Genomic DNA, 22533 nt, shown 5'->3' with positions numbered 1-22533 from the left:
AAGTATTAGTTTCCACTCACAATGTATCAAATAGATTACCATGATCTAATCAAAAGCATCAGGGGTAACCCCTTAAAGGGCCATTTTCACCATTTATAAAGGGTTTTATGACATTCTTAAAAATTCTTCACACTTTGGTAGACTACAGTAGGTTTTGGGTTTTAAAATATATATAATGTGTTTATCATTTTTTTCCATCATAGCTTTGACTCCAAACTATAGTAAGAATGCAAAAACAAATGATTAGAAGAAAGAGGAATTTTTACCTCTTTCCATAGAGGTCTTACCTCAGTGGAGTAACCATAGAACATTGTAGGAATAAGATGAACATTTTAGAAAACCCACAAAAAAGAAACTTTTTGGATCCTTGTGTCATTTATCAGTCTCCACTGATCCTGTAGAGCCAGTTTTGCAGCGGTTTGACTTGACCGTACCATAGAGTGGGAAGGGGCAGCTCCTTAAAAGTACAGCAAAGCAGTTGCTATAAGTGGTAAGGCCAGTTTTCATTGCAGTGAACTCTAGTACCTTTGAAAGTTGATATTATGTTTTAATTTACATTCATGGTTTTCAGGAAGTTTGGGACCAGATGGATTCATGGGATTGATGCTTTATTTTCCTATTCAGTGGTAGAGTATGAAGTTCTGTAAGGACTAGACCTCATGTTTTACTTTGTCTTCCAAAGGAGAAATTTTTTGAAGTTGCTACAAAATGACTTTTCCTTTTTGATTATGTATCAATATTTATATTTTTTTAATGTTTTTTTTATTTTTGAGAGAGAGAGAAAGCACGAGCATGAGTGGGGGAGGGGCAGAGAGAGAGGGAGACATAGAATCTGAAGCAAGCTCCAGGCTCTGACCCGTCAGCACAGAGCCCAGCGCGGGGCTCAAACCCACAAATGGTTAAAATCATGACCTGAGCCGAAGTCGGACGCTTAACCAGACTGAGCCACCCCAGAGCCCCATAAATATTTGTTTGTATTTTTTTTTTTCAAGAGGATGAAGAGAAGGTGGCGTCCCTTCCTTTTTTTTTTTTTTTTTATTTTTTTTTAATGTTTATTTATTTTTGAGAGAGAGAGAGAGAGACAGAATCTGAAGCAGCCTCCAGGCTCTGAGCTGTGAGCACAAAGCCTGATCTGGGGCTCGAGCTCAGGAGCCGCGAGGTCATGTCCTGAGCCAGAGTCGGACACCTAACCGACTGAGCCACCCAGGCGCCCCAATATTTGTTTGTATTTTTTTTAATGTTTATTTATTTTTGAGACAGAGAGAGATAAAGTGTGAGCGGGGGAGGGGCAGAGAGAGAGGGAGACACAGAATCCGAAGCAGGCTCCAGGCTCTGAGCTGTCAGCACAGAGCCTGACTCAGGACTTGAACTAATGAACCATGAGATCATGACCTTAGCGGAAGCTGGATGCTTAACCAACTAAGCCACCCAGGCGCCCCGTTTGTATTTTTAATGTGAGAATGGTGTTTAAAAAGCTGACTCCCCTTTGTTTCTTTTTTTTTTTTAACGTGTTCTAGTTCTGCCTTTGTAGAAGACAAATTAGATGGTAATTGAAAATAGAGCATTTAAGAAATTTAAGAAAGCTACTCATTGCCCAGTCTTTGTCCCTTAAAGGATCTTCATGTCTTTTGGGGGAGATTAGTCTTGGAACTCACTTTTATAATTCATTTACCTAAGGACCCACTATAGTGGCACTATAGTGCCCACAGAATGGCGATCTGTGGTTTGGTAGTATGGGATGTATTGCTCATCTCCGTGACTTGAATATTTTCATCCCTGTTCTGGGTGGCTTCTTGTCATTCATGTGCCTCAGAACTTGGGTAAGCCATTAGAAGGTGCTTAGTGAACAAGATCAGGGTGAAGGATACTGCACAGCCCAAGAGAATATCCCAATTAGAACAGAATATAAAAAATCTTTCCACCTTTTGGTGAAACTTTCTATTCTCCCAGTAGCAGCATGTTTACAAACCATAGCATGTTTACAAACCATGTCTTAAGCTGTGTTACTTCCACAGCTTAGCTAATACTCATATAATGCATCCCAATCATAGTTAACATCAGTTTCAGGAAGTACTGTTTTTACATTTTGTCATATGGTCCAGAATCACCTTTTGTGAAATCCTCTCTTTATATCCCTTTCTTTTTCCCTTTTTGTGAACCACAATGAGTTACTGCCACTAAAAAACAAACAAAAAAAAAACTTTTATGAATTTTTAGTAATTGGAGAATTAGAGAATCATTTTTAACTTTTTCTTACAGAAAATTTTAAATGCCTATAAATATAAACTAAAGTGCAATGAACCCCATGTACCCATAACTTCTATAGTACTCACGTGTTTTCATCTAAAGCTCTACTTCCTCTTTTTCCCTTATGATTTTGAAGTAAATTCAGGTATCATAGCATTTCATTCATGATTATTTCAGTATAGGAATCCCTAAAAGATTTTTTTTTTTTAACCCACAGAACTACAATACGGATTCACATTAAAAATCTTAATAGTTAAGGAGGTGCTTGAGCAGCTCAGTCAGTTAAGTGTCTGACTCTTGATTTCGGCTCAGGTCATGATCTCATGGTTCGTGAGTTCAAGCCCCACATGGAGCTTGCTTGAGATTCTCCCTCTTTCTCTGCCCCTCCCCTGCTCGCTCACTCACTCATTCTTTCTCTCTCTCTCTCTCTCTCTCAAATAAGTAAAGTTTAAAAAAATTTTTTTTGATTTTTAATAGTTAACTTCTTAATTGTATCAAATATCTAGTTGGTAATTATAATTCTAACTACCCTACAAATATTGCTTATGTTTTTACACATTTGTCTTTCTGAATGTCCCATAGTCTGGATTTTACTGATTGTGTCATCATGGTGTTTAACACGTCTCCCTATAGTCTTTATAATTCAGTAGTTGGATCTAACATTTTTAATGCAAAAAGTTGTTAAAGCTAGATTAAGAAATTATACTCTCTAAGGAAAGTTTATTGAGTGATTAAAAAAGCCTGGTAACTAATAGGGTTTTATATATAAATTAAGATTCTGATTACGTGGGGGGCACCTAGCTGGCTCAGTCAGTGTGCAAACTCAGAGCATACAACTCTTGATATTGAGTCATGAATTTGAGCCCCACGTTGGGTGTAGAGATTACTTAAAAAAAAAAAAAATTCTGATTACTTGAGAATTCTCAGAAAGAATTAATAGTATAACTTAACAATTTGAAATTATTTTCCTGAAAGAATTTGCCAAACAGAAAACTTTAAAGACATTTTGTGACAAATCCCATATTAGTTTGAGTCTCAAAAATTAACTTGAGAATTGCAGCAATAACTGAATAGTTTTATATCAACAGCCTCTATTTTTAATCAGTATTTATGTTAGAATATGTCAGAATTATACTTTACTATTTCCTTTATTCTTAGTACATATTTTGAGCAATAAAACATTTTTTTCTGAGTCTCATAATTGTCAAACTGCATATTCTCTTTTCTAAAATACAGCTTAGGAAGATCCAAATAAATTACTTTTTCATTTTGTAAAAGTTATTTTTCTTCTTTTTTAAATAATTATTTGAACAAAAAAATCATATTTAGAGTAAGTTGTAAAAGAATAAGAGCATTGAAATTTGGAGTGGTTTTAAAAAAAATCAGTATTATTGCCATAAACATAAAGAGATTTTTTTATCCAAAAAGTACTTGTTTATGATTGATAGAGAATAGAAGTAGATTACACTTTTACCCCTAACCAATTTGAGGGGAAAAAAAAAAACTTAAATAAATGTATAGGATTGTTTCATTCAAAGAATCTTTACAACCATCTCCATCTCACTGTGCTGTGTTTTTGTGTTTGTTCAATTTTTCCCCCATAGTTCATCAGTAGGTTACTTGCAACATCCAGGATCAGAACAAGTACAGTTTCCTCGAACTACTTCACCATGCAATTCCCAGCAGCTTCAAAGCCACCAGTGTGCAGGTATGAATATAATTGAAAGAAAAGGTAATGATTTGTCCATCTGAGAAATAATTACATTAAGTTCCTGAGGCATTTCTAGAACAGGATTTCCAACTTCTGTGCTGTGATGTACCCAAAATATTAGGATGCCATGCAAACTCAGAGTTAATGGTTTCCATCCGCTTCTTCCTTTTCTAGTGTTACTACTACAACATTGCTGGCCTGTTTGTCTTCTTCAGATTCTCCTTCCTTCCCTGCCTCATAAATATTGGTGTTCTCTGGAATTGTCTCCTTACTCTTGATACTCTTCCTAGGTGATTCACCCATCTCCTAGGGTTCAACACTGCTTTTTTGCCAGCAACTCCCACATCTTATTTTGGCTGAGAAGAGGCCATATAGCCAACTGCCTACTGGACATCCGTACCCTGTTGTATCAAAGGCACTTTAGATTTACTAGTTCTCCCTCTTCCTGCATTCTTTATCTCACCTTCTCTCTAGGGACCAGATTAGTTTTCAAAGTCGTAATCAACTCTCTTCTATTCCCTCTTTTCACATTCATGCTGTTACCATTTCCTCAAATCTCCTACCGTCTTTCCGTCCTTCTTTCCTTCCCCACTGCTGCCATTCTCGATCAGTTCTTTTCACATCTTATTTGCAACAATCTCTTCAGTGTGTTGCTGATTTCATGTTTCCCCCACACCCAACTTACCTCCTCCCCAACACATAGCAACACACATGCACACTCAAACGTACACACTCTGTTCAAGAAATATTTTCCTGCGGGGCGCCTGGGTGGCTCAGTTGATTAAGCGGCCGACTTCAGCTCAGGTCATGATCTCACGGTCCATGAGTTCGAGCCCCACGTCGGGCTCTGTGCTGACAGCTCAGAGCCTGGAGCCTGTTTCAGATTCTGTGTCTCCCTCTCTCTGACCCTCCCCCGTTCATGCTCTGTCTCTCTCTGTCTCAAAAATAAATAAACGTTAAAAAAAATTTTTTTTTAAATAAAAGAAATATTTTCCTGAAACAAAAAGTCCCTTTATGTCATTCCTCTGAATCAGAAATGTGCATGGATGGATTCTCCATCTAAACTCCCTACCAAGTAAGCCTCCTATTTATACTTACATGTTCAGGTCATACAAAACTATGCTTCCAGAATGCACCATACTATTTCATGGCAAAGATATTTTTTTATCAGTTCTTCCCTTTGCTTGGAATGCCCCCTACTGTCTGTTTGCGAGAATCCTGCTTGTCCTTAAAGTTTGACTCAAAAATCACATCTTCTACAAAGTCTTGTCTAGCACTCACAACACGGTTTGTTGCTTTTTTCTGCTTGTATAGTGTCTTAAACTATCCTTTGTCATGACACCATCTTTTATTATAATGATTTCTTAACATATGCAATCTCTGAGAAAGAGAGAAAACCATAAATGGTTATCAAATAAATAATAGTGTGCATCCAAGATGGGCTGCTGTGGTTGAGGAGAACTTGGAGGTGTCCCTAAGCAGTCAGCCCTCTCTAGTTTGCTTAGCCAGTCAGGTTGGTTCTCTTTCTGGGGAACTGGAAACTACCATTTTGGTTACTGCAGTGCAAGTTGTGGCCCTGGGGGCATAAGAATCCTGCCTTACCTTGCGCTGAACGGGTGCATGCCTAATACTAGCTGTGCTGCAGACTAGTACACAAGAGAAATAAGTCAAACAAAGAGACATACAGTAATCTGCTTATCTCTACTGTATAATTAACTGTTTATACATACATGTGATCATCACGGCTTTTTAAAGTTAGCCAAGGAGGTCTTCCTAGCTGCCTTTTTCAGATAAGAACATATAATAAAAGAGTTAAGTAACTTCCCCAGAGTCAAGCATTTCAGGGTACAAAAATTGGGCTTTCTGATTCCCACATGGCAAACTTTTTCTTTTCTGTGTATTTAAAGTAATGCCAGTTTTAAAATTAATCCATTTTAGCAATCAGTCACTTTTATAGATATCTCATTTATGCTATACTCTACTAGGTTCTGTAGTAGGTAATTGGACTTTCCTAAGTGTGGACCTGTTATTTTTAGAATAACTGAGATGTTTAGGCCTACAGAATCCCATTTTAATGCCTTTTTAAACACACAACACTTGTGGCATGAAGTTCCAGGGCTTAAATATGACTTGTATATATGATAATAAAGTTTTGCTCAGAAATGTACAATTATTGGCATTTTCTTAGTGTTTAAAGCTACCAGCTAGTTGGTACAGTCTACTGATTGCAGTGTCCCAACTCTGATTTCCAGCTGTGCCACCTCCGCCCCCTGGTGGAGGAATGGTGATGATGCAGCTCAATGTACCAAACAATCCACAATCTCGGGCCCACTCACCCCCACAGTGGAAACAAAACAAATATTACTGTGATCACCAGAGAGGACAGAAGTGTGTGGAATTTAGCAATGTAGACAATATTGTTCAGGTAAGGTACTTCTTTTGTTTATTATAATTTTAAAACTTTCAACATTTGGGGCACCTGGGTGACTCAGTCATTTAAGTGTCTGACTCTTGGTTTAGACTCAGGTCCTGGTCTCAACGTTTGTGGGTTCGAGCCTTGCATCAGACTCTGCACGGCTTGGATTCTCTCTCTCTGCCCATTTACTGCTCACCTACGTGCGTGCACACACCCTCAAATAACCAAAAAAAAAAAAAAGAAAAAGCATTTGGGGTGCCTGGGTGGCTCAATCAGTTGAGCGTCAGACTTCAGCTCAGCTCATGATCTCATAGTTCATGAGTTTGAGCCCCCCATTAGGCTCTCTACTGTCAGCACAGAGCCTGCTTTGGATCCTCTGCCCTCCTCTTTCTGTGCCCCTTCCCCATTTGTGCTCTTTCAAAAATAAGTAAACATTAACAAAACATAAAGAAAATAAAAATCTTTAAACAATTTAGTCACATAAGATTGACCTTACAAGGCTTTGCTTTGAATTTGACATCTTCTCAAATGGGTAAAGAAGTTTGAACATTCTGTGTAGCCACACTGTTGCTTTCAATATGGAAATACTATTTTTCAACTTTTGCATATTTAAAATGTTTTAATTTTAAAAATCAGAAGATATACTAGATATAAAATTTGGTAAAGAAAGTTAAGTCCTTTTCCTACCTTTTCCATTGAGCTGTTAGTGTAATCAGAAGGTAGATGCAGAACGCTCTAATTTTTTTTTTAATTTTTTTTAATGTTTATTTTTGAGAGAGAGAGAGACAGACAGTGTGAGCAGGGGAAGGGCAGAGAGAGAGACACACACAAAATCTGAAGCAAGCTCCAGGCTCTAAGCTGTCAGCACAGAGCCCGATACGGGGCTCAAACCCACAAACTGTGAGATCATTACCTGAGCTGAAGTCAGACACTCAACCAACTGAGCCACCCAGGCACCCCGGAACACTCTTTATTGTAGAAGAAATTCAGTTAATAAATGTAAAAGCAATAGTAGAATTTAAAAATCACCATTTTGAAATCTCACTGAAATAATGGATCATAAAGAAAATCATCAGCAAATGTCAAGAACATTATGAAAAGCTTTATGGGGGAATTTAAAATGGGTAGATTAGGGACACCTGGGTGGCTCAGTCAGTTAATCATCTGGCTCTTGATTTCTGCTCAGGTCATGATCTTAATGTTTGTGAGATGGAGTCCCTGGTCAGGCTCTGTGCTGACAGGGAAGATTTTCTCTCTTTCTCTTTGCCCCTCTCCCATGTGCACACACCCTCTCTCTCAGACTCTACAGAATTCTCTCTCTCCCTCTCTCTCTGCCACTTCCCATGTGCATGCTCTCTCATGCTCTCTCTCTCTCTCAAAATAAACATTTTAAAAATTTTAAAGATAAACTGAAATATTTCAAGGCACATGATTAAATCACGGCAGAATAAAAAGGGCAAAGGTCATTTATAGGCTAATTCACAAACTGTAAATGCCCAATGACCATTAATCAGAGGAGAATACAAAAATATTTTTTATTTATGTAATTAGGAAAATTTAGGAAGACTCATAATTTGCAGTATGGGCAGAGATTTCCAGTTACAAACTCTCTTGTTCATTCTCAGTGGTACTACAAATTCATAGAACTCTTTTTGGAGTGCAGTTTAGTGACAAAAATAATCCAATTAAAAATTGGGTAGAGGGGGCGCCTGGGTGGCGCAGTCGGTTAAGCGTCCGACTTCAGCCAGGTCACGATCTCGCGGTCCGTGAGTTCGAGCCCCGCGTCAGGCTCTGGGCTGATGGCTCGGAGCCTGGAGCCTGTTTCCGATTCTGTGTCTCCCTCTCTCTCTGCCCCTCCCCCGTTCATGCTCTGTCTCTCTCTGTCCCAAAAATAAATAAACGTTGAAAAAAAAAAAAATTTAAAAATTGGGTAGAAGACTTCAAATAGCATGTTTGCAAAGAAGACATACAGATAGCCAACAAACAAATGAAAAGTTGCTCAACATCACTCATCAAGAAAATTAAAACCACAATGGGATATCCCTTTACACCTGTCAGAATGGCTAAAACCAAATGACAAGAAATAGCAAGTATTGGTGAGAATGTGGAGAAAAAAGAACCCATGTGCACTATAGGTACAGTGCACACTGGTGCAGCCACTGTGGAAAACAGTATGGACTTTCCTCGAAATATTAAAAATAGAAATACCATGTGATCCAGTAATTGTACTGGATATTTATCCAAGGAAAATTAAAACACTAATTCAAAAAAAATTAAGTGGCCCTATGTTTATTGCAGCATTATTTACAATAGCCAAGATATGGAAGCAACCTAAGTGTACACTGATAGATGAAAGAAAGATAAGGAGAATGTGGTATGTATAAATAATGAAATATTACTCAACCATAAAAAAGGATGAGATCTTACCATTTGCAACAACATGGACCTAGAGGGTATTATGCTAGGTGAAATAAGTCAGACTGAGAAAGACAAATACCATATGATTTCATTCATACATAGAATCTAAAAAACAAAAACAAAAAAATGATGAACAAAAAGCAGAATCAGACCTATAAATACAAAGAACAAACTGATGGTTGCCAGAGGGAAGGGAAATGGGGAAATGGACAAAATAGATGAAAGAGAGTGGGGGATACAGGTTTCCACCTATGCAATGAACAATTCACGGGGATCAAGGTCACAGCATAAGGCATATAGTCAGTGATACTGTAATAGCATCATATGCTGACAGATGGTAGCTATACTTATGGTGAGAATAGCATGACGTATAGACAAGTTGCATCACTGGGTTGTACACCTGAAACGGCCAACTATACTCAAATTTTAAAAAATTTTAATGTTGAACAAATCCATGAGTTATACTGATTTAAATGAATAAATGGGAGGAAAAATGAAGTTCTTTTTTTACAGTGAAACATGAACTAGTAAATATGATGGAATTAGAAGATCACCACCTGGAAACCAGGAAGTAAGAATCATCACTAGAGCAGAGAGGATTCTAGGAAAGTGGCAGAGTAGGAAGCATCAGGAGTCCATCTCTCCACCTAGAAATAATTACACTGGCAGAATCTGATGTAACAGTTTTGTTGCTTTAGAATCTATTGAAGGCTTGCAACTGCCAGGGGAAAGCTTGGGTGATAAATTGAACTTAATTTCAGTCAGTTTCAGCTTTTAGCACAGTAGCAACTACCCATCCTTACCCCAACCCCTAGGAGGCAACTGTGCATGTTTTTTACTAGAGCAGCTGACAGGAGCCAGGGTGGGCAAAAAAGGACCCTGTCCTCCAAATACAAGGCATTTATATTCTGATCATGGGTTTCTGCTTCTGATCACAGAGGTGCAGACAAAGAGGCAATAACCATTGTTGTACCTTCCCACATTGCTGCAGATCTCTCCCCCGACACTTCTAGGGGACTTAAAGTGCTGGTACCTTGTCTTTCCTCCTTTTGTTTTTCTCTTTGAATCGTTTTTGGGAGCCAAACAGTAAGGACTAAGACATTCAAAAGCAACTGAATATATGGGGTACATGCCCAGGAAAAGGCACAGGCCAAACACTGAGAAGTCCTTAAGGTTATACCTCAGACTGATCTTTGACACAAAGACAGCCTGCAACAGTCAATAAACAAAAACCATAAAAACAACAAAACGCAATAAACCCTGGGAAGGGGGTTGAATCTGATTTCCAGTTACCACACTATCAGATTCAAACATCCAGTTTTCAACAAAGAGTCACAAGGCATGCAGAGAAACAGGTCAGTATTGCCCATTCAGAGGAAGAAAATCAACATAAATTGTCTTTGAAAAAGACCTGATGACAGATAATTTAAAAAAAATTTTTTTTTTTTTTAAATTTAAGGGGCGCCTGGGTGACTCAGTCAGTTAAGCATCCAACTTCAGCCCAGGTCATGATCTCATGGTTCGTGAGTTCAAGCCCCACATCAGGCTCTGTGCTGACAGCTTGGAGCCTGGAGCCTGCTTGGATTCTGTGTCTACCTCTCTCTCTGCCCCTCCCCAGCTCATGTTCGCACTCTGTCTCTGTCAAAAATAAATGAACCTAATAAAAAAATAAATAAAAATTAAAAAAAAAAAGACCTGATGTCAGATCTCCCAGACAAAAGCCTTAAAACAACTGTCTTCAGGCTGCTCAACTGCAGGAAGATGTGGAGAAAGACAAGAAAACAATGAACAAAATGGAAATATCAATAAAGAGATAGAAAACGCCAGAAATTCTAGAGCTGAAAATATAATAACTGAAATGAAAGTTCCCTGGAGGAATTCAGTGGCAGATGTGAGGAGGCAGAAGAAAGAGTCTAGGAACTTGAAGAAAGGACAGTGGAAATTGTCAAGTCTGAGGAACAGACAAACCAGAATGAAGAAAAGTGAACAAAGCCTAAGGGACCTGTGATACACCATCAAGTTGACCAACAAACATATTGTGGTTGTCATGGAGGGAAAAGAGAATATTTGAAGAAATAATGGTTGAAAACTTACCACATTTGATTAAAGACATGAATATAAACATCAAGCATTGTGATGAACTCTAGGTAAGAACTCCAGAATACCCACTCTGAGACACAATATAATCAGTCTTTCAGAGGACAGAGTATTAAAAGCAGCAGGAAAGGCACAACTCGTCACATACAAGGAATCCTCAAAAAGATTATCACCAGAGTTCTCATCAGAAACTGGAGGCTAGGACAGCTGGCCAATATATTCAAAGTGGTAAAAGAAAAAAAAAAAAATGTTAATGAATCCAGTATCTGGTAAAAACTGCCTTTCAAAAGTGAGGTAGAGAGCTCCTGGGTGGCTCAGTCAGTTAAGCAGCCGACATGACTTTGGCGCAGGTCATGATCTCACAGTTAGTGACACTGAGCCCCACGATGGGTTCTGTGCTGACAGCTCATAGCCTGCTTGGGATTCTCTCCCTCTGTCTCTCTGCCCCTCCCCCGCTCAATCTTGCTCACTCAGCTCTCTCTCAAAATAAATAAATAAATGAATTTTAAAAACAAAATAAAAGGTAGAAATTAAAATTCCCAGATAAACAAAAAACAGAGATGGGCCCTGCAAGAAATTCTCAAGAGTCCTGCAGGGTAAAGTAGAAAGAACATTGGACAGCAAGACAAAGCTATATAAAGAAATAAAGTTCTCAAGTTAAATACATGAGCAATTATAAAAGCTAGTAGTATTGTGCCAGTGGTCCATAACTCTACTTTCTACATGATTTGAGAGACGAATGCACTTAAGTATTTTTTTATAAACAGTATCTAAAAGGTAGTGTTCTAGCTTTGATTTGTAACTCCAAATTTTGTTTTCTATATAATTAAAGAGTCTCATGCACTTAAAAGAATTACTAGTGGGGCACCTGGGTGGCTCAGTCAGTTAAGCATCCGACTTTGACTCAGGTCATGATCTTGCAGTCTGTGAGTTTGAGCCCCGTGTCAGGCTCTGTACTGACAGTTCAGAGCCAGGAGCCTGCTTCAGATTCTACATCTCCCTCTCTCTGCTCCTCTCCTACTTGCATGCATGTGCACACTCTCTCTCTTGTGCACGCGCGCTCTCTCGCTCGCTCGCTCTCTCCCAAAGATAAATAAACATTGAAAAAAAAGGAATTACTACTTTATGTTTTGGGGCACACAGTATATAAAGATGTACTTTTATGTCATAAGCAACCAAAAGAGGTGGGGACAGAGATATAAAGAAGCAGAGTTTTTGTATATAATTGAAGTTAAGCTAATACAAATTCAAAGTAGAGTGTTATAACTTTAGGATGTTAGGTGTAATGCCTAAGGTAAACACAAAGGAAAATGCTAGGGAATATATACAAAAGGAAATGAGAAAGAAATTTAAACATTTAACTACCAAAAAAAAGTATGCAGGGGGGCGCCTGGGTGACTCAGTTGGTTAAGCATCCAACTGAGTGGCTCAGGTCATGATCTCACGGTTCGTGGGTTTGAGCCCCATGTCAGGCTCTGTGCAGACACGCTCAGTGGAGCCTGCTTCCGATTCTCTGTCTCCCTCTGTCTCTGCCCTCCCCTGCTCATGCTCTGTCTCTCTCGAAAACAAAATAAAACACTAAAAAAAATTTTTTTTTAAAAAAATGGAGTATGCGGGAAATGAGGGGTAAGAAGGAAGCTATAAGGCATATAGAAAATGGCAAAATGACATTGGCAAGTCCCTCTTTATCAGTTATTTTAACTATAAAGACAGATTGGCAGAATGGATAAAAACACTTGATCTAACTAAGAGATCTAAGAGACTCCCTTTAGGTCCAAAGACACAAATGAATTGAAAGTGACAAGATGCAAAAATACAGTCCATGAAAATAGCAAGCAAAAGAGAGTAGGTAGGGTAGTTATGTTAATATTAGATAAAATAAGGCTTTAGATCCAAAAAATTTTCTAGATACAAAAGTTCAATACAGTAAGAAGATATAATAATTATAAACCTGATTGTATAAACCTAATAATTACTTACCTGATAACAGACCATCAAGTAATAGTTGGAAACTTTAACACTCCACTCTCAATAATGGATACAACAACCAGGCAAGAGTTAAGTAAGGAAATAGAGAACTTAAACACAAAAAAACAACTAGATCTAACAGACATACAAAGAGCATTCTACCTACACATCTGGTCACTTGTGAACAGTGTATACATTCTTCTTGTGCACATGGGACATATTCTTGGATAGACCATATCCAAGGCCAAAGTTCAATCTCAGTAGATTTTAAAAGGTAGATATGAGCCAACATTGTACTGGGAGTTCTACTTGGAGCTGTTAGGCAAGAAAAAGATATAAAAGGCATCCAAATTGGGAGAGGAAGTAGTAAAATTCTGTTTACAGATAATATGCTTTCCCTCTAATACTATAACTAGAAAGGAAAAAATAGTAATTTAACATTGAAGAAACCTGGCAGACACCACCTTACAAGTGATGGAAGTAAGCATCACCAGTACTGTGTCAACACATGGACCTCAGGTTCCCTCTTACACGATGCATTGAGAAGGACACAGCATCACTTTCTTAGTACTCCTTCCCCAAATGTATCTTGTGAATTTGGGGATGAGGAAGTAGCAGGCAAAGCCAAATTGAGGGACATTTTACAAAAAAACTGATCTTCAAAATGACCATCAGAAACTGATCTTCAAAAATGTCAAAGTCATGAAAGAGAAAAAAGACTGAGGCTCTGCTCCAGATTTAAAAAGATGAAAGAGACATGACAACTAAATGCAACATTTGATTCTAGACTAGAAGAGGAAATGTTTTCTTTTTTCTTTCTTTTTTTTTTTTTTCTGTAAACTATGTTAGTAGGACAATTGGTGAAATTTGAATAAACTCTATAGATTACATAATCTTACTGTCTTATTAATTGCCTGATTTTGATAATTCTTTTTTTTTTCAAGGGCTTTTCTTAGAAATTTCTTTATTTCAATTGTTAGAAACCTCTTTATTTCAAGTGTTCTTAAACACTCTACTACATATATTACAGAATAGGATCACTTTTATATAGATTTGATGATTCTACTGTGGCTATTTATGTAAGAAAATATCCTTGTTTTTAGGAAAAAGACACTAAATTAGTTATTTTGGGATGAAGTATCGTGAACAACTCATTCTCAAATAGTTTGGGAAAAAACAACAGTATATACAGAGAAAGAGATAAAGATTTAAAAAACATGCAGAGAGAGATTTATATAAAAACATAAGAATATGGGAAATCCGAGAATTTTTTGTATTATTTTTGGTAACTGTTCTTTAGGGATGAATTGTTTAAAAAGGAAATGCTTAACAGTTAACATGAAAAAAAGAATGAGATAGGGGCACCTGGGTGGCTCCGTTGGTTAAGCTGCTGACTTCAGCTCAGGTCATGATCTTGCACTCCATGAGTTCAATCCCCATATCGGGCTCTGTGCTGACAGCTCAGAGCCTGGAGCCTGCTTCAGATTCTGTGTCTCCTCCTCTCTCTGCCCCTCTGCCTCTCATGCTGTCTCTCTGTCTCTGTCAAAAATAAATAAATATTTTTTAAAAATTAAAAAAAAAAAAAAGAATGAGATAAATGTGTATTTTTTCTCATGGAAAAGTATCTCCAATATGATTGTCCAGGTACAAAAGCAAGATTAAAAAATAAGATGTGTAGTCTACTTCCATTTTTATAAAACATAGACAGACATATGGATGCATACGTTTGGGCGTAGAAACAATCTGTTACTGGTACTTACCTTTGGGAGTTGAAAACTATAAATTTTCATGTTTTAACTCTTACAATAACAAGTATATATTTGTAATCAGAAAAAAATTAAAAATTTTGTTCAAAAGCTAATTTGCCAAATTGTGACTAAAATGCTGACCAGTTTTTTTGATGTGATTACAGCACAGCCCTCAACTCAGTAGTCCCATTGTTTCACCAGCTCAGTCGCCAGCACCAGCGCAGCTGACCACCCTGAAAACTGTCCGTCCTTCTGGACCACCCCTTTCCATCATACCTCAGTTTTCTAGACCTTTTGTTCCAGGGCAAGGTAAGTGCTTGAAACTAGTCACAGCCTCAGAGTTGTAGGACATCCCTTCCCCTGGATGATGTATGGAATTGTCGAATCACTGTATTATACACCTGACACTGATGTAACACTGTATGTTAACTATACTGGAATTAATTTTTTTTTTTTTAATTAAAAATAAGACATCCCTTCTCAATCACTTTGTGATTTCCCTTGGTACTGCTTTCAGTTCTCCACAGGACTGCATTTTGACCTCCACCCAGGCATATTTATTACCATATATTCTCCTAACCTTAATGTTTCATCACTAGTTAATAATTACTAACTTAGTAATTCCTTCCATTCAGTAATTCTTTATGTGATATAGTTAAAGTGACCTTGGGGCACCTGGGTGGCTCAGTCGGTTAAGCGTCCGACTTCGGCTCAGGTCACGATCTCACGGTCCGTGAGTTCGAGCCCCGCGTCGGGCTCTGGGCTGATGGCTCAGAGCCTGGAGCCTGCTTCCGATTCTGTGTCTCCCTCTCTCTCTCTGCCCCTTCCCAGTTCATGCTCTGTCTCTCTCTGTCCCAAAAATAAATAAACGTTAAAAAAAAATTAAAAAAAAAAAAAAAACTAATTTAAAAAAAAAAAAAAAAGTGACCTTAACTTATTATCCTTAGACTCCATTTCTCTGTAGTAGTAATATGCAATGCTATAAACTTGTTCTTTATTTCTAATACCTATATTACAGTAGCATATATCAAGAGTTTATTCAAAAATGTATTCAACAGTTCTTGAGGCCTTATTGTGACCCTGACATACAAAAACGAGTAAGGTGAAGTCCTCTTCCTCACCGACCCTCGGTCTAATTGGAGGAACAGACCACAAATGGATGATTATAGAATAATATTTTTGGAATTTATCCTAAGCATAATGCACACAATGATTTATCCACAGAAGAGTTTGGTCTATAGCAGAAAAAATGCAAAACAACCTAAATGTCTTATCAGTAAGGATTAGAGTATATCTATATAGGGAATACTAAGTAGTTATCCAAAAAATGTGTTTTAAAGAATCATTGAAAGAAGAAATACAGTACAGTGAATGATTTTAAAAAACATGTTACATGAAGAGGAGTGGTGATAGACACACACTTCAAGTTATGGAATGAGTAAGTCACAGGCATGGGGAGTATAATATAGGGAATATATTCAATGGTATTATAATGGCATTGTATGGGGACAGATGGTAGGTACACTTGTGGTGAGCATAGCATAACATCTAACTTGTCCAGTCACTGTGTTGTACATCTGAAACTAATGTAACATTGTATATCAACTGTACTTCCATCTATGTATTTTGCAGGAGAGTGCAAGCAAGGGAGGGGGTTATTGGAGAGATGTCTAGTAAGCCTTTGAAAAGGTGCTCAACATCATCCATTAAATATTAGGGAAGGAATATTAAAATCTGAATGAAATATCATTTTGACCCCACTAGAATGGCTATAATCAAAAAGATTAACACCACTGAATATAGGTGAAGTTACAGAATTCTTGCACATTGGTGTGGAGGGGTAAAATGATAAAACCATTTTGGAAAAAAGATTTGAGTTTCTTACAAAATTAATCACTTACCTTGCAATGCAGCAATTCCACTCCTAGGTATTTACCCAAGAGAAATGAAAACATATTTATGTAGACTTGTACAGCAAATTATATAACAACTTTATTTTATTATAATCACCCAAACTGGACATAACCCAAATGTCCACCAACAAGAGACTAGATATACAGATTGTAATGGATCCTTACAATGGAATACTATTGAACAACATGAATGAACAAGGCAGACTGATCTGAAACAACATGGATTAATTTCAGAGTCATTATGTTAAGCAAAAAACAAGCCAGACACAAAGACATACTATATTATTCTAATTAAATGAAATCCAGTTATAGGCTAACTAAGGTATGATGTTAGAAATCACATAGTCATGTGGATGGGATATGGACTTGACTGGTAAGGAGCTTGAGGGCACTTTTCAGGGGATGGAAATGTTCATTGTCTTTTTGGGTTTTGATTACATGAACTTTACAATTGTTGGAATTCATCAAACACTAAAGATGTGCATTTTATTTTATATAAATTATATCTAAATTTTTTTAAATATTTATAAAACACACAGAACAAAGACTGAAAAGATACACACCAAAATGTTAGAAGTGATGGAATTATTAGAATGGTTTTTATTTTCTCTTTTGTAATTGTTTCCAGGTTTTCTACAAAGCCACGTACTTTAATAATCTAGAAAAATAAAACATAAAAAGTGAATTGAAAGGGCGACTGGGTGGCTCAGTTGGTTAATCGTCTGACTTCGGCTCAGGTCGTTATCTCACGGATCCTGAGTTAAAGCCCCACCTCGGTTCTGTGCTGACAGCTCAGAGCCTGGAGCCTGCTTCCAATTAATTCTGTGTCTCCCTCTCTCTCTGCCCCTCCCCCACACACACTCTGTTTCTCTCTCTCTCTTTCTCTCAAAAATAAATAAACATTTGAAAAAAAAATTTTTAAGTTCATTGAAATAGTGTGTGGCAATAGTGTGATACTGGGATGCCTGTTCTAGGAGGAACATACAGCATGGTCTATATGGAGGAGTCTTTGATTATTGCTGTCTCTACAGCTCATCTCCATAATGGAAAAGAATACTGCTCCACCGGCCTAAACTTAACTCTGACTTTCTTGCAGCTGTTCTTTATACATCTTCGTGCTTTGCATTGTATCTCTGATCTCAGTGCTAAGCCTCCATGCCATATCTGCCCTTCACATGGTGCTTGGGAAGGAGCAAGTCTGTCATGGGTGTGTCCTGCAGGGAGCTGCCCTCGCACCTTCACACTGTTCGTCAGATTAGAGCTCTGTGGAGTAGGGAGAAGTCCACAATGTGCTTTTCTCTGTTATCAAGCTTTCAGGAGAAGGGATGTATGATTCCCTGAAGTGCTTTCCTAGCACCTGTGCATAATCCCCCTCTAAACCCAGAATGTGCTGAATTGGGGAACTTATGGGTAAAATAAAATGAGGATATTAACAAATGAAAACATTATTCTCCAGGAGAATGTCTTTGCAGTCAGCATTTATTAAGCCCTTTAAAGAGTGTTTAAGAGCAGACCCAAGACCTAAAATGTAAATATACCCTTTGGCTAACACCATAAAAATGTTTGTAATGGGTGCCTGGCTGGCTCAGTCAAAAGAGCATGCAACTCTTGATCGCAGGGTCATGAGATTACAATGGGTGTAGAGAAAAGTTTGCAATGAGAATATATAAATGTATATATGCATATATTTATAGTAATTAATAGTGATTTGGGGAGGGGTGCCTAGCTGGCTCAGTCAGTAGAGCATGTGACTCTTAATGTCGGAGTTGTGGGTTCCAGCCCCACAATGAGTGCAGAGATTACTTAAAAAATTAAAAATCTTAAAAAAAAAAAAATAGTGACTTTGGGAAGATAAACTTAATGTTTTTCCTTCTCCTCAAATGTAAGTCATATTAATTTTTAATCATCATAGAAAACGTGGATTTTAGCATCTCACATGGGTGGAATTGGGTATTACAGTTCTTCTGGAATGTTAAGGTATAAATAGGTTAAGGTAAATGAAGCTTCCCTCCTTCCTATCCCCCGTCTTCCCAGTTCCTACCTCCTACTTTCTTCATAACCACTGTTATTAGTCCTTACTGCTTTCAGAAGTTTACCCTTCCTCTTGAAAGGGAAGACGGAAACTTAAATTCTTTTTTAAAATGTCAGTACCTACACTTTTTTAATCTACCAAATGTGTTTTCCCTACTCATGTTAACTATTTTGGACAATTTAGAAAACTTAGGAAAGTACTTTTAGAACTGAGCAGAAAACAATGTAAAAGTTTTTTTAATTGACTTTCAGGAGATGCCAGATATCCATTACTTGGCCAGCCTCTGCAGTACAACCCTCCTGCTGTTCTGCACGGGCACATTCCAACCCAACAGGTATGAAAGCTGTCTGGTGGCCTAGGCTTTGTTGGCAGGATGTCATAGCTCCTTTGCACAGAGTGTGGGGGGTCCTGGGCCCACCTGCTGGCAGTTCACAAGAAGTCCTCTGTACCACAGCCAGCTGACTTATCGATGTTGTCCCATTGAGTCTGGCCACACAGAGAGCAGACAAGGAAGAAGGTGGTTTGCTGTTTGGCTAAGCGATCAGTGCTATCCCAAAGTGGGAGGGGCGGGGGGGCTGGGGCCACAAGCTGGGGCCTTGCTTATGAAAGACAGCAAATGACTGGTTATAGTGAGGAACAGAAGTGCCATTGCCACCCGGTCTTTGGATTGGATTTTTTTCTGCTAAAGTACAGAGCCCAGACTGGGTATGTTTAAGGGTTAAGTGTTTAAACATTACAGACCTATTTTTCAGTACTATTAACCTTATTTCTCATCTGTTTGTGGGTTTTCAGGGTCAGTCTGGCAACAGGCATGGAAATCGAGGAAGGAAACAAGCTAAAAAAGCTGCATCCACTGACCTTGGTGCAGGAGAGCCAGGTGTGTCCCTGAGAGGCAATTAGATGTGGTTCTACAAACTGTCAACCAGTTCAACACTCTTTAGACAAAAATGGGTTTTCCTCTCCTAAAGTCCTGCACATTACAGGAAATTATGTCATCTGTAATGTAGGGCTCTTAAGTATATAGTGCTTTCAATATGTACTCAACAGCCTTGGGTCATTACGACAAGGGCTGTTATCTTTATTTTACAGTGGGGCCATGAAGTTCAGGAGACCGCTCAAGATAACACACCTAACTTAGAGAAGCCACTATACAATGGTGTGTTTTCTATGCATAGCTTTCAGTGAAGACCGAGATGGGTAGTTTAGTACCATTAGCTCTGCACCCCTTGCCTAAGGGGTAAGTAGGAATGATTTTTTAAATGGCCATAATTACAGTTTTGTGGGTTTGAATGGTTTTACAAAATCCCGTTCATTTCTTATGTCATATTTGGGTCTTCGGTACTTTCTGCCCACCATTTTGGTAACAGGGATTATTAATTCTATACCTTTTCCATTCTAGTTGTTGGGAAGGTCTTGGAAATTACTGAACTCCCTGATGGAATAACTCGCATGGAAGCCGAGAAGCTTTTTGGGGAACTCTTTAAAATTGGTGCCAAGATCCGGTGGCTCCGAGACCCTCAATCCCAGCCCCAGCTGCGTCGTCACCCCCTCTGCTGTGGCAGCGGGGACAACACTGTCAATCCTGAACGTTCTAAACCCAGTGACTTGGCCTCCACTTACACCGTCTTAGCCACATTCCCCTCCATTTCAGCTGCGCAGAATGCATTGAAGAAACAGATTAACTCAGTTAACAAGTTTAAGCTGAGAACGAGCAAGAAGCACTATGACTTCCACATTCTGGAAAGGGCGAGTTCTCAGTAACAGAGCCACCTTGGACCCTTGGCCTTTATGATTCCCCTGTCCTCACCCATCTTTAATTGGCTTGGTTTTTGGAGCTTCTGTTAACATGATAGAGACTCCTAGGATGTGTGGTCATGGCGTTATAGCTTTTGAAGACAGGCCAGTGATCCAGCAAAGGGGGGAAATTACACATTTCACTCCAAATGACTGTAGGAATCCACATCGGAATGATACAGAGTTAGCAGCTTTTTCCGAGGAAATGCTGTTCAAATGCCTCCTAACTTTTATAGTTATTTTGTTTTATATTTCTGAATTCTTGTATCAGATCCAGAGCTCTATTGTACAGCAAATTATTCTTCAAAATGATTACAACCAGTTGCAACCTGTATTACTTTTTTGCAGCCAGCACAATGTGACCCAACAGAGAATTTGGGGGAAAAAGAATGCAGGAATGGAATAACCAAGTCAAAACCATGTACTATCTTCTTGGGGGGCTGGACGGTGACTAAGGAGAGCCCACAAATAGACCATTACTCTTTCCCTGTATCTCTAAACACAGAAACAATTTCCAAAAAATACAGAACTCCCTCATAGGGTCCTTTCCTTATTCATTTAGGTAGTATGAACATTAAGTGTAAAGCAAATTATGTTCTTAACACTTCTTAATCAAACCACTTAGATTCAAGGGGGAATAGGAATCATTTTAGGCAGGAAAATACTTCCACTTTTTTTTTTTTTAAGTGTCCCTCTGATAACTAAATGCCACTTATTTGCATTCCCCTCGTGAATATTTTGTCACCTAAGGAAATGCATTTGATGAGTGCTGGAAACTTCTTAAGTGGTTTAAAATCTGTTTTCATTGTTTGCAGCGGATCACTGGACATCAAAGATTCATTGCACTTATGAACAAGGAACCTTTTTTTCATTTTCTGTGTAATTTGCAAGGCTGTACAATGTGTGCTGATGCAAGCCTTTTTCAGTTCAAGAGAATAAATGTTTACAAATACAGACCCATTTTGTCTTTTGTAAATTAAAAACACCTTTTTCAATGAGTATTAGTATGGAAGACCTCCCCCATCTTGAAGACTTCTATTTTAGATTGACAGAAGACAGTAATCCTAATCATTTTACAAAAGTCCTACAAAGCATTGCTTTCTCTGTGGGAGTGATGCCTGTGGGTATGACTCCCGTCATTTTGTTCTCTCATAAAGTTAATACCAGTCAATGAAAGATAGTCTTTAGTATGAATACACTTACAGTCAGGCAGCTAAAAATCAAATATTATGTTTGGTTAGATAAAGAATTTGTGGTTTTAGCCAACATATTGAGCACCCAGTTGTCCAGTTTACCTCAAATGCTTTATAGAAAACTTTTCCCGTTTGCTAGCCAAGCAAAGTCAAACTGTTTGTGAAACCCAAAAGGTGGGAATGTCTGCCGTCTGCAACTTGGCCAGAACCCGGTTTTCTTCCAGCCTAGACTACAGGTTTACTTGGCAACTCAAGAGCAACAGGTGTTACCAGACTGGTGCAGATGTTCACTCGCTCTAAAGCTTCTGCAAAGTCCCCCTTGGTCTCAGGGCACCCGAGGCCTCCCTACAAGCTGGTACGTCCTGATGTTGAATATTGTACTCCTGGGAAAAGTTGGAGCTGCCTTTGAACCATGTCAGATTCAGGAGCCATACCAGAGGGAAAAGTAAGAGTGAGAACTGTGAAAGTCCCTCACTTCCAAGGCCTGTCAAATTTTTATTATTTTTGACTGTAGAGAGTCAAAGAAGGATAGAATACACAATTAGGGCCAGAATAGCAAGAATTGTTAATCATACATGGAGATGGAGATTTTAAAAACACCATCTACTCGTTCTCTATTTAACTCCTGCAGTAGGCCTCCTGGTAAACCTAAGTGTTTTGGGTTTTTTTTTTGTTTTGTTTTGTTTACAAAAATAAAAATTGACCTAATTGACAAAGCTTATTAGTTTCAGGTGTACAACATAATGATTTGATATTTGTATGTACTGCAAAATGACTAGCTAATATCCATCACCTCATATAGTTACCAATTTTGTGTGTGAGGAGACTTAAAAATTTTTTTTATTTATTACATTTATTTATTTTTGAGAGAGAGACCACAAATGGGGAGGGACAGAGAGAGAAGGAGACAGAATCCAAAGCAGGCTCCAGGCTCTGAGCTGTCAGCACAGAGTCCTATGCGGGGCTCGAACTCACAAACTGTGAGATCATGACATG

At 38.3% G+C, this 22533-nt stretch overlaps 1 protein-coding gene across 3 annotated transcripts in view; it reads left to right on the top strand.

Moving 5' to 3' along the window:
- Positions 1 to 21298, top strand: part of R3HDM1 (R3H domain containing 1) — a 171119-nt gene extending 149821 nt beyond the window's left edge. For all 3 annotated transcript variants that reach the window (XM_047082940.1, XM_047082938.1, XM_047082937.1), the window contains 6 exons: positions 3852 to 3955; positions 6211 to 6383; positions 14770 to 14914; positions 18802 to 18884; positions 19343 to 19427; positions 19950 to 21298. In XM_047082940.1, coding sequence (XP_046938896.1) covers positions 3852 to 3955; positions 6211 to 6383; positions 14770 to 14914; positions 18802 to 18884; positions 19343 to 19427; positions 19950 to 20311 — 952 coding nt within the window. In that variant the 3' untranslated portion in view covers positions 20312 to 21298. The remainder of the gene's footprint in view (positions 1 to 3851; positions 3956 to 6210; positions 6384 to 14769; positions 14915 to 18801; positions 18885 to 19342; positions 19428 to 19949) is intronic.
- Positions 21299 to 22533: the final 1235 nt, after the last annotated feature.

Source organism: Lynx rufus, unplaced genomic scaffold, assembly GCF_022079265.1.
Source record: "Lynx rufus isolate CCGP_SWC_20201006 ecotype Redwood Valley unplaced genomic scaffold, mLynRuf1.p SCAF_2, whole genome shotgun sequence".
Lineage (NCBI taxonomy): Eukaryota > Metazoa > Chordata > Mammalia > Carnivora > Felidae > Lynx > Lynx rufus.
This window is presented reverse-complemented; position numbering and strand designations above follow the sequence as displayed.